At 43.4% G+C, this 12818-nt stretch overlaps 1 protein-coding gene across 6 annotated transcripts in view; it reads left to right on the top strand.

The window, feature by feature from the left end:
* Positions 1 to 12818, top strand: part of MYO18B (myosin XVIIIB) — a 397224-nt gene that overhangs the window by 266643 nt on the left and 117763 nt on the right. For all 6 annotated transcript variants that reach the window (XM_078336710.1, XM_054239730.2, XM_054239724.2 and 3 more), the window contains 2 exons: positions 6863 to 6907; positions 8257 to 8394. In XM_078336710.1, coding sequence (XP_078192836.1) covers positions 6863 to 6907; positions 8257 to 8394 — 183 coding nt within the window. The remainder of the gene's footprint in view (positions 1 to 6862; positions 6908 to 8256; positions 8395 to 12818) is intronic.

Here is a 12818-nt window from a genome sequence, read left to right on the forward strand (position 1 = left end):
CAGCCATGGGAAGGCTTGGAGAAAATGAGTAAGGGTGGATCAAGGCACGTTTTAGGAAGTGAAAGGAGACCCATGTCCCCCGGAAAGGTAAACGAGGGAGCAGCAGCCCTCTTGCTTCCCTTTTCTGTTTCTCCAACCTGCCTTCCTCTTTCCCTTTCTTCTACCTCTCTTCTCCTTTGAACATGTCCCATAGAAACCCACTGACACCTTCTGTTTCTTCAAGTTCCCCAGTGCCCCAGGCAAGACTGGCCGCATCATTTGTAGGGTCCAGTGTGAAGTGAAAGTGTGAGGCTTGGCGGGCACGGTGGCTCACGCCCGTAATCCCAGAACTTTGGGAGGCCAAGGCGAGTGGATCATTTGAGGCCAGGAGTTCAAGACCAGCCAGACCAACATGACAAATCCCTGTCTCTACCAAAAATACAAAATTTAGCTGGGTGCAGCTGTTGTCACCTGTGGCTTCAGATGCTTGGGAGACTGAGATAGGAGGATGGCTTGAATGAGTGAGGCAGAGATTGCAGTTAGCCAAGATGGTGCCAGTGCACTCCTGCCTGGGAGACAGAATGAGACTTCATCTCAAAAAAAAAAAAAAAGTGTGGGGCTCCTGATTCAAAATTATTAAAAATTTCAGGCTGGGTGCTGTGATTCACACCTGTAATCCCAGCACTTTGGGAGGCCAAGGTGGGCAGATCACGAGGTCAGGAGATCGAGACCATCCTGGCCAACATGGTGAAACCCCATCTCTACTAAAAATATAGAAAATTAGCTGGGCCTGGTGGCGTGTGCCTGTAATCACAGCTTCTCAGGAGGATGAGGCAGGAGAGTTGCTTGAACTGGGGAGTCGGAGGTTGCAGTTAGCCAAAATTGCACCTCTGCACTTCAGCCTGGTGACAGAGCAAGACTCTGTCTTAAAAAAAAAAAAAAAAAAAAAAAAGACAGTGACAGACGTGCATTAAACTAAAATGTGGGCCCTTCTGGGCGTGGGTCGTAAGTACCTAAAGCCAGCCCTGACCCCAGGGTGGTACTTAGGGAGCATTTCCTAATTCTCAGCTGGCCTTGATCCTAATAGGTTGACTTAGAACTTGGATTTGAGGTCAAAACACATCGTAGATTTCAATGATATCACAGAAATGGGGAAATTGAGAAAAAAATGTCCATGAGGTCTCAACACATTTCAAAGAATTAATATCGTATAAAGCATGTTCTCGGATCACAGTGCAGTTCAATTGGTTATAAACAATGAAAAGAAGGATTGTGTTGCTAGCTTGTAAATCCACAGTCCATAGCAGAAGCCCTGGCTCCTGCCCAGGTCCCAGTCTGTATTCTCCCACTTGCTCCACGCTACACTTCACTCTTAATTGCCTCATCACCCTGGGGTGAGAGGTTTGGATTAGAGCCTGAGGGACTGGTTCGAGGTACTTCTCCTAACAGAGTTCTCAAGTATCATAGTATTCAAACCCAACCCAGGAGAGAAACAGACACACACACACACACACACACACACACAACACGAGGGGGATAGAAAAGAGAGAGAGAGAGAGAAAGAGAGATGCTTCAGCTGCAGATGAGCTTTTTTGAGAGACTTGTTCAAATTACAAAAAGTCACATTTCCCCATGTTGGGAATTAGATCTGAGTGTAACAGGCGTTCAAGGCTGGAAACGTGGCTACGTGCTCAGAAAGCCAGGTGGATTACCTGGCAGCATATAAACATGTGCTTTCCTGCACTAGGGCCCTGCGTTGTAACTTGCACTGTGACATCAACCTCCTTAGATTAATGGAGAAATACTTTAAGACGGTCTCCCAGGCCTGGGCTACGCTCGTTACTCATGGAGGGAGGAATGTGCTGGCTGACAAGCAGCCTCATCTATTCCTGGCCCAGGGCTGTGGCTGCACTGTCGCCTTGGCTGGCGGGTAAAGGGGTTTGGGTGAGATGTGGAGAGGTCGATGAATGACCTCTTACTCTTGGGTCAGCATCAGTACCAGCTGGCCCAATCTGAGATGGATGCTCTGAAGAAAGAGTCATCATCGCTGTGTTGAGTATAAGTTGGATGTTTTCCAGTGTACATCCTTTTATAACCTGGCTAAAATTAGGCTGCAGTAGGACAAGTGGAAAGATCTAGGTCTAGCCAAAGATTCTGGTTGCTACTGAGGGCCTGCTTCTGACTTAATGTATTCATCAGTTGTTATAGTGAACCCCAAGTTTCTCTTCGAAGAATCAGTATGTCAGTATGTTCAGCTCTCTTATTCTCTAATTCTCTATTTTAAAGTTTAATGTCCTTGTAATTCCAGTAAACAACTGTCTCCACCAGTTCTAATCAGTAGTTCCTATTTCTTCCTCCAGCCCCCGGCTCCATCCTGACTCATCCCGGCCACCTGCTCCAGTCACCTGCTCTAGTCACCTTCTTTGACCTAGGTCACCCGTAGCTACCTGCTCTGATCCACCTGTAACTCTCCTTCCCGCCAAAACAGCCACCCTGCCATGCCAGCTCCGACCCCTGCTCTCTTTAAAATAGCCATTCGGGATTAGTCTAGCTTGTGTGGTCTAACCCTAGCCAACAGGGGAGTGACACAGCAGTAGGGGCCACCCCCGTCAGGCATAAGTAAGCCCCTCCTTGTCCAAGCGTGCAGCCACCATCGCTCCATCCGTACGCCCCACCCTTTTATAGAAGTAAACCGCCTTGCTGAGAGGATGTATCTTTGAGTGCTGTTTCTTTCGCGGCATCAAAATTTTACTCATAACGGAGTGGACCCAGGCTCTGTCCAAACTGCAGAGTTGCTTGCTGCATAGTAGAACAGTCACTGGAACTGCCAGCAGCTTTTTTCCTGCAACTTTTTACCTTCGAGTTTGTCCTCCATGAGTAATGAATGTGTTCCAGGCCTGGGAGAACAGCTTAAAGCCTTTCTATTAACCTAAGAAGGTTGATGCTGCAGTTCAGGTTACAACACGGGGCCTTAGTACCATACAATGCCTGTTTAAATAGTGCTTCGTAGACTGCCTGGCTTTCCGAGCGTGTTTCTAGCCCATACATTCAGCTAGTAGGATTCACAGGGGTCAGGGCTCCAAACTACTTTATCTATTCCAGCATTGCAGGAAATAATGATAATTACAGGAATGATAATTATCTTGAGAAATTACTTCGCGCGGGTACTTTGCTACCTGTTTTGCATACGTTATCCTCAGAACGACTCTGGGAGGTTCCTTCCATTATCATTCCCAGTTTGCAGATGAGGAAACTGAGAAGTGAAGAAACTTGCCCCAATCCGTGCAGTAAGTGACGAAGCCATTATCTGATTTCCAGGCTGACCCCATAACCTATACCACTAATGGCCAAGCTGTGCTGTCATGTCAGACGTAACCTACTTCCTACTTTCCCTCGTCAAGGTCTCTGTTCTCTGCCCAGTAACTGCCCTGTCATTAAGGTGAACTTGTGTCTGTCACTGTGAGATGGGGCCAGTGAATTTACTTCCCAGGCAACATTTGCATTTAGACTGGAATTGTGTGGCAAAGACTGACCCTGAAGGAGTACATCTGAAGACATTGACTTAATTATCTTGCTCATCATCAACCCCCTGTTTACAAATTCCTGGCACACGTTCTTTTTTTTAAAAAAAGCCACTTGCAACAAGGGGAGAGAAAGAACCACTGACTGCATGTCAGGAGATGTGGGTCCCAGACAGGTGCACCACCAAATGAATCAGGACGATGGACAGGTCATCTGCCCTTTGGGCCTCTGCCCACTCAGCAGAAAACAATGAATGGAAGCCTTCTGTGTTGGGACAGGGGTACATTGGGGAACAAAAAGGCATGGACTTGCCTTGTGGAGCCTGCAGCCCAGAGACGCTTTCTTCACGTGGTAAAAGGGTCAATGGATTTCAGTCTCCCTCTTTATTTTAGAATTCCTTTTGTTTACACCAAAGCAAACTTATAAACAAAATTGTAGCGTAGGATGGAGTGCAGCCATCCTCTGCTCCGAGTGAGAGAGGAAGGTCTGCGGATAATCCTTCCTCCTAGGTCTCTTTTCTTGACCCCTTGGTACCCACACTTTTCATGGGGTCTCCCAGAACTTGAGGGCTCCATGCACCATGGTGTACAAACTCAAGTACTTTCCAGGACCAATAACCTATGACTTATATAAAGTCAACATGGTAGTAAGTTCTACCCATGTGGCTTAATGCTTCTCAGGAGCAGACAGAACAAAGCTTCCTGCTGCTTCTACCCGAAAGCCTTTGTTTCCCTCCTGTCCCAAAGACTTTATTCCAGGTTATCTCATGATAAAGATATTAGATGCCTTCAGCATTTGTTCATATAATAAATGTGAGCTATAGTTCCCAAAGCTCTTCTTAATTCAGCCTCCGTATTATAAACGTTCTCTCTCTCTTTTAAGTCCATCTCAAATTGTAGGAAGTGTGTGGTCCAGGCAAGACACCACTCTTGTAAGGACAGTATTTCTTCATGAATAAACAAATAGACCACCCTGTGGGTCTTGACTTCAGCCTTAGATATTCTGTGCAAATTTAGTGAAACAGGTTCACAGGCAAAAGGAACCAGTGTGCAGATACTATAAAAATGTAGGATTAATAAGTGGCTGTACTTTCATCTTTTTTATTTGTCCTTGTGGCTAGTTCTTTTCCAGAGTCAGAAGCTTAGGAGGGGCTAATAACGATTGCTGATAATCTAGCCTCATATAAGATCGCCTCTTTTGATTCTTCACATTGTGATTAAGGGTGTACAGTAGTTAGCAGTGCAATGTTGGGTCATGCCTCCCGTCTGCTTCTTTGTCATGTCAACTATTGGTATGGTAAATGCAGATCTTTCTGTTAAGGTGGAAAAAGCATTGAGATTAGCTATTGTAATAGAGTCTGGAGGGAACTGGAAGACAAACTCTAAATGAAGAGAGTTTAACAAAAGGACTATTTACAAAGGTGTGAGGAAGCTCTAAGGAATAGGTGGTGCAGCACCTAGGGAATAGCAGCAACTGAGAGCAGTAACTCCTCCAGAGTCTGAAGGGAGAAGAAGAGGGTGCAATTGCTGGAATCCAGAAAGAAAGAGAGATAGAGAGGCTGATAGGAGGAACTCTGGCCTTTGGTTGAGAGTTGGAGGCAGTAGAGAGAAATCCAGAAATTTAGGACAATACATACTTCAGCTTCCCTCTCTTCCCTCCTTCCTGTCAACTGTCAACTACATTCCTTATTGGCTGAGCCCAAGAGAAAGCCATGGGACAGGGAACCCATTGATGGTGTCCATACAGATCAGCCCCCTGACACATAGTGGGTCAGAGAGCAGGAGCATGCAGAAGAGTAAAGAGATGAGAAGATGCCCAGCTTGATTAGACATTATGGAGTGAGTCAGTCTCTAGTGCTGGGGAAGAGCCCCTTGAAAGAGGGTGAATGTGAATGCTGAGTCCACCCATACGGCTGGTACTGATGGAGTCGGTCAGGGTAGATAGTGGACAGGAACTAACACCAGCGTGTGCTTTGATTAGTTATTGGGCTATAAAGACTTCTCTGAGTGCTGGATTCAAGTAAAGACTGGTGTTTAGTCAAAGCAGGTGAGGAAGTACTCAAAATGTAAATGAATGGATGACTGTGTTCCAAGGAAACCTTTTCCCTGTATGGAAACATATTCTCTTGTTTTGGGGATTAGGGTATGAACATCTTTAGAGGCCATTATTCTGCCTCCCACGAGGTCATTCACAAAAGGTGCTTTTGTTCTATTGCAGAGTCGTTTTCTTTAAAAGGGCAGATAATAAGTATTTAGCCTTTTCATGCCATATGGTCTTTGTTGCACTGCTATTATGGTGCAAAAGCAATCAGAGACAAAAATCTCTATTTATGAAAATAGATGATAGGCTAGAATTGGCCCATGGCTGTCGTCCACTGACTTCTCTTCTATTGGATTCACTAAGCATTGGCTGAGAACTTCTGGTCTGGCTGAGCTTTGGGGCTGAACTCTGGAGCAAAAGCACAAATAAGAGTTGTTCTTGGTCCACCAGGGATGTTGGTCACTGCCTGGTGGGAACAGATGCATGCAAATAGAAGACCCCAGGATGACAGGCCCTTGGGGGTGGGAGCCAAGGAGCAGCAGGTGCATCTCTTGGAGGAAACAGCTAGGTCTTCTATAAGAGGACTTGCCCAAATTACAGCAGAGAGCACTGTGAGGCCCCAGCCTGACGATCCAGATTAAAATGATGTCTTAGGTGTCTGAGGTTTGTGGTTTGACTGTCTGCACCCACCCACTGAACAGTAACACGCTGGTTAGGAGCATGAGCTTAACAGGCCCAGGATCAAAAGCTGTGTGACTTATACAAGTGTATCAGGTTCCTCATCTCTAACATGGAGATGCATGGGGTAGGTAGATACGATTGTGTGTGTAGCATATTTGTTGAATGGAGGGATGCTCTCTAAAGAATAGCTACTGTCATAATTACTTTTGGAGTTTCCCACAATGCCCTGGGAAGCTGCCCTGCCCTGTGTCTGATTTGCTAGCACTCACAAAGAACCTACAGCAAATGCCTTGCTTGTAGCAATAACAATGCTATTAATAATAGCAGCACTAGTCGTACTAAAACAAGAGTAGTGGTAATGGTTGCTACCACTTAATTAGCACTATCTATTTGCCAGGAACCATGCTGAGATCTTTACAATGGTTATCTCACTTACTCTGCTCCACAACAGAGCCCCTTTATTTGCCACATTCTAGGAAGGAAGAAAGGAAGCTCAGGGAAGGCAAGTGACTTCCTTGAGATCACACGGGGGAAAGGTTGGAAGTGGGACTCACACCCATGTCTGTCTGAAGTCAATGATCAGGTTCCCAAGTCCCTGGCAGCACAAGGATAACAGACTCTTTCTTCTATCTCTTACTAGTGTCCAGACGGCAGTGGATTGTGGCAGCAGTGGCAGAAAAGAGATGTAAGTTAACCCCAACTAGAACCGAGCAGCTGGCAAGGGTGAGCCCCTGGTCCTCTGTGTCCAGTTTGTGGAGGGAACATCCATGTCCACTTAGAGAATTATCAGTGTTGCTCGTGAGACTAATGCCTTCATGGTCATACATACAGCACCAGGTACATAGTATTGAACTGCCCTAGTTTCTTTTAGGCAGAAAGAAGCCTATGCCTTCTCATGCCACTGTCCTAAAACAACTTCAAAGGCTCCCTATTGCCCCAGAGTAGACTTTTTACACTGACATTCTGATCCTTACTTTGCCCTCTAGCTGTGATTCCTGCTTTCCATATGGCTTATGCCTTGATCTTTATGACCTCTGTATCTATGTGTACATAAATGCTTCCACCAAAAATTTCATTCTTCTGTCCCTGCATGGCCAAGCCCCAACCTTCCAAGAAGATGTATCTCAAATATCACTACTCGATGTCTTTCCTTGGGCCTTTGCAAAGCAAATCAAGGCTCCCTCTTTGAAAAAAAAATTATTAACGCTTTATAGAGGGACAGAGGGTAGATTATGCTCTGTGCCTCTATAAAACATTAATAATTTTTAAAAATTGTATGGCTATTTATAGAAATGGAGTCTTGAGGACAGGTTCAATGTTAAGTTCATGTGGACAGCTTCCCTCCCCAAGGTGCTTGGCATACATAGAGTATCCTATAAAAAACATTATATATGTTATAATATATATAGAACATACCCACATAAATCATATTAATATATGAAGATGCACACATGCATATATATGCACACACACATATACATAATATTGAGTGAGTGTATCAACTAACGTGGATTCATTGAGGAGCTGCGAGGACCCTCTCTCTTTCTGTGCTGCTTTTAGAATTAGGGGACATAAAAGTAAAGTCCCTGTTTATACAGATGATCCACCCAAGGTAAGGAAGGAGTTAAGACTTTCACACTTGATATATTCCTTGGACATATCAAATTCAGTACCAAACTTTACTCCCACATTGGAGAGACCTCGACATTTAAATTGGAGTGTGCATCTCCTCAAGGAAGAGTGCCATGATTAATAGCATGGGCATTGGAATAAAAAGGAACAGGGTTTGCATCCCAATTTCATCATTGACTAGCTGAGCAACCTTGGCCAAAAGCCAAATTGGCCTCTCCAAATCTCAGTAATTCCATCTGTATAATTTTGGCAGCACTGGCTCCTACTTTTTTGGGATGGTGAGTGAGGTTATGCAGGTATATTACTTAGTACAATGCCTGGCTTATGCTATGGGCAAATATCTAATTATTGTTGTTACTGTGATTGTCATTGTGCTGATGGTGTCCTGCAATTTTATTCTAGGGATAACGTCTCCATCCTCAGCTCCCAGCCAGAGGGCAGTCTGCAGTCCTGGTTGAGCTGTACTCTGTCCCTGGCCACAGATACTATGAGGACTCCTTCTCGACAGTCAGCCACCAGCAGCCACATTCTCAGCCCCAGGTAAGAGTGTCTTGTTGCTGCCTGTGGATGGCCAATAGCTTGAAGAATCTCTGACTTTGCAAGTTGTTGTTTAAGTCTTTCGCTTTCTCTGGCATAGGCAAGAATAAGCATTGTCCTGAAAGTCTGAGGTGTAACTCTGCCACTTCCTGGCTCTGTGACTTTAGGCAGATCCCTTACCCTCTCTGGAACTCTACTTCCTCATCTGTGAAACATGGAATATAATTTTATTTACCAACCCAAATGGTTGAAACAATGAGGACCTAATGCAGTCCTCTCTGGAGCATGGTTTTCCAGGTGAACAGTTTTAAAAATATAGTAATAGTTGTTCTCGTTGCCTTCTATTTAAGGCAAGTCATACTCTTTTCTCCATTTATGGATAATTACAGGTTCAAAAAAATTCTAATAAACATATTCACTTCCATTTTTTTAAAAAAAATAGAGAATCATTATTAAAAAATTGGGCTAGACAGTTTATTGCCTGGAGATCTTAGCTTTCTTTGGATTGTAGCTTTATTTTTAGTTATATAATTTCCTTACCATAGAAAGGGATGAATTCACGTGTGGCCTGATATGGGACCCTCACAAATCTACAGGATTGCCAACAATAATTGCCTCAAACAAATGGGCCTTTGGATTCATCCTTAGTTGCACAACTTCAATCATCCACCTTCCCTCTTGCTTTTAAGCTCCATTTCTCTGAGCTCACTTGGTTTCCCTTCTCAAAGGTGGCCCTCTTGTAATTAAGAGTAAATGGCCATAAATCAGATATTATGGATTAAGAGATGCATAATTAAGATGAAATGCACACAGTTTCTGTGAACAGAAGGACCAATGTGATAAGACTGAAAAAAAAATCACAGAGTCATGGAGCAAACCGAGACAACCCCTCTGACTCAAAACATATTTGATTTGATGCAGGGGTTGTCTTTACAAAAAGAAGGGCGTGGGAGTTTATGCTAACCTTTTGGGCATATTTGGCAGATGGTAGATGTCTGGTGCATGTCTGCAGATAATCTTAGGCTGAAAGACTTGATGTGAAAACATCAAAGAGAGGTTCCAAGAATGGGGTACTTCTGGGGAGTTAATTAAAGCAAGATTATCTGATTACTGCTCTTAATTAAAAACAAAGCCCTGTATGAAGAAGGGAATTGTGTCCTCTGTGAACTCTGAACTATGAGGACTTTATTTCTTTTGGAAACTAATTACCTTTGCTTTAGCCTGTCTGCCAGTGGCAGACAGAGAATTGGAGGCAGCCAGAGAAGAATGTGAATCCTCATTAACCAAATAAACAAGTTTTATAGTTATAATTATATTAGGGTACATGATAAGGATCCTAACCTATGAATCACAGCCTCACATAAGTTGTTTGGCACCTGTTTGAATGGGATGTAGTAGTGTTGTGGGACAGCCCACAGACAAAATGTCTGGAACGCCAAACTGGGAAGGAAGGGGTGTTTATTCAGCAGGGAGCTGCAGTGGTTCTGAATGCCCCAAATAGCCAAGCTCCCCTAACAAAGAAAGTCCTTGCCCTTTTAAAGGCTTACAACTCTAGAAATTACATGTGAAAGGATCTTGATCAGTGAAGTAGGCATGGGGTACGTGACTTAGTTGGGGGTGTGATCGTGTTTAAGTAAAAACAATACCTTCTGGAAAGGTTTCTCTATACCATGCCTGCGATCTATTGGAGTGTGATGAAAAGTGATGCCTGGTCTGGCAGCCTTTACTTCTCCTATTAAAATGCAATGTAGAAGTCTAGGGGAAGGGCTCTTAGAAGCTTAAGAGGATTAAGGGTCTCCTTCCTCAGTATAATATGGTGGTTTCTGTGCAGGATCTGAAGTCAGAGGGTCTGGATTCCAATTCTTTTTTTTTCCATTTGCTATAAGCGTTTAAGATATAATTGATAATTGTCAAATAACAAAAAGTAGGCACTTCTTACATTGTAATGGCCTGTTGAAAAGTTTTGGAATTGTTATTCTATACAGAGATTCACCTTTAATCAGTGTTCTGGCTGCTTCCAAATTCACTGAATTCTCTAGCACTGAACTAGAAAGCATAATCTATAGGAAAACATATACAATGTATAGTTTTTAGAGTAAACTTTTAAAGAACAACAAGACAAAGCAGTACATGTAACTTTCAATAAGCATTTTTTAAATCCTTACTATGTATGGACCTGGACACAGAATTAAAAATAATATTCCATTCTTTATTTGCATATCTGCAGCTGTGAGATTTTGGGCAAGCTGATTAACTTCTCTGTTCATGTTTCCTCCTGAGTAAACCATGATTGTTATTGGGGATAATGTGATGATGCACAGGTCTCTTTTCATTCAGAGCCTGGCACCTAGAAAGAGCTAAAAAAAATAGCCATTTTTGTCAGCATTAGTAATTATTTGACGCCCAGAAGAATCCCAGGAGATAGACTTCACTGTCTATCTTCATGTTACAGAAGAGAAATCTGAGACCCAGAGAAGGGGGAGCAACTGATCCACGCATAGATGGTCTTACAGCTCCTGCAACAGCCCCTCAGGCATCTCCAGCATCTCCCAGAGAACCCCATCCAGTCTCTTTCCCTTTTCTCTTCCGTTTCCCCTTCCAAGTCCTTGGTCATGTTCAGCTCCTGTTTGGAGTGAAAGTGCTTGCACCAAGAACAGGGAGGGGACAGGAGGCAAGGCAGATACCTACATATCTGTAAGAAGAAACTTCTTGTCTGTCTTCCTCATGTTTACATACCCAGGGCTGGCTCACTGTTGGTGCTCAATAAATGTTTGTTGAATGAATAACTGACCAGAGTGCCAAAGCTAAAGCAGAAATAGTAACTGTCTTTGGTCACAGCTTAGCATTGATTGTGGCGCAGAGAGGGTTGGTAGTTCACTCAACAGCACAAAGCAGGTAAGTGGAAGAGCCAGAATTTGAATCTAGGTCGGAATCCCTCCAAAACCTCTATTTTATTTGCCACACTACCACAGTTCTCTGACATTCATCCAGGAGGTAGATTACTCACCTGGTGTAGTTTACTGGAAAAATCTGCCCTCTGTTTATTAATACTAAAACTGCTTAAGGGTTATTATTCAATATTCAATGTTCAGCCAAAACCAAGTGCCTATCAAGTGCCAGATCCTATGACATTGAGCCCGAAAATCCTTCCTTTGAATACCTTTACAGCTTGAAGACTCAAGACATTCTGAGTTTCAAAGGATCACTAGGATTATCCAGCCAAACTTGCTCAGTATATAGATAGGAAAAATTGAAGTCTGCAGAGGGAAACATCGTATCCAAATTTATAGTATGAATTGACTGAGAGTACAGGTGTCTTGAGTTCTAGCTCTTTTTAATTGCACAAGTAATCTATGAATACTTCCTCTCTTAAAAAACTATATCAGAAGGCTAAAATCCCCTTGGCCACCATTGCAATCTTAAGATCCCTTCTCAGAAGCATCCATCATCTTCAGTTTGGTGTATATCCTTCTATATCTCTTTCTAAATGTATATATTGTAAACATATACAGGTACTTGTAGCAAATATATAGCACAGCATATCTGTGGGATTTTTAAAAACATAAATTATATAATTATGTGTTACGCTCTTCATAAATTTTTACATATGCCTTTTTACCTCAACAATACACCTTGGAGATCTTTCCTTACCAGTATGCATAAGTCTATCTCATTCTTTATAATTCCTGCACAAGTTGCCATGCTTTATTTAACTATAGTGTCCTTATTTCACTTTAAGGTGCTTTCCAGGTATTTGCTATTAACATGTGAAGTTTTGAAAAATATGCATCCTTATAAACATAGGTAAATGATTCTCTGGGTCAAAGGCCATTTGGATTTTAAATTTGAATAGATATGTGTGTCCTTTCTGCTAGGAGGCTGTGTAATAGTAGAGAACAGGACTCCTGTTTATACCTGCTCCCATATTACCTGGTGCATAGGAAGACCTGGTAAATGAGCCTCTTGGATATATCACATTTGACTGAGAAAGAAGGTCACTCTAAAAACAGGAGAGGGAGAAAGCAGTCTTCTGCCAACAAAATAAAAGCATCCCCCACATTATTTATAAGGGAGTGTCAACTCAAGAGAAATACACCTAAAGCGTTATGATTTACAGCCCCAGGAATCGTGCCGCTGCTGCTGATAAATGCAAGAGCTTCTGGAGACGAAGACACTAAATTACCTTTGCGGCCACAGGAAGGGAGTTGATGGGCTGGGTGGAGGCAGTCACACTTTGTTCAGGAGTTTCTCTTAACATCTGGCGGCAGGTGGTGCCTGGGCTGTCCAGGGGCTGGCATGCTCACGTCAGCCTCCGCTGCCTGCCTAGCCTTTCCTTCCCATCCTCCTTTCACTGGTCTGTGGACAAGACTCGGGGGGCAGTGAGGCTCTCCCAACTTCTTACCCTTACAACACATTGGGTTTCCGAA

Source organism: Callithrix jacchus, chromosome 1 (genome assembly GCF_049354715.1).
Source record: "Callithrix jacchus isolate 240 chromosome 1, calJac240_pri, whole genome shotgun sequence".
In the NCBI taxonomy this organism is placed as follows: domain Eukaryota; kingdom Metazoa; phylum Chordata; class Mammalia; order Primates; family Cebidae; genus Callithrix; species Callithrix jacchus.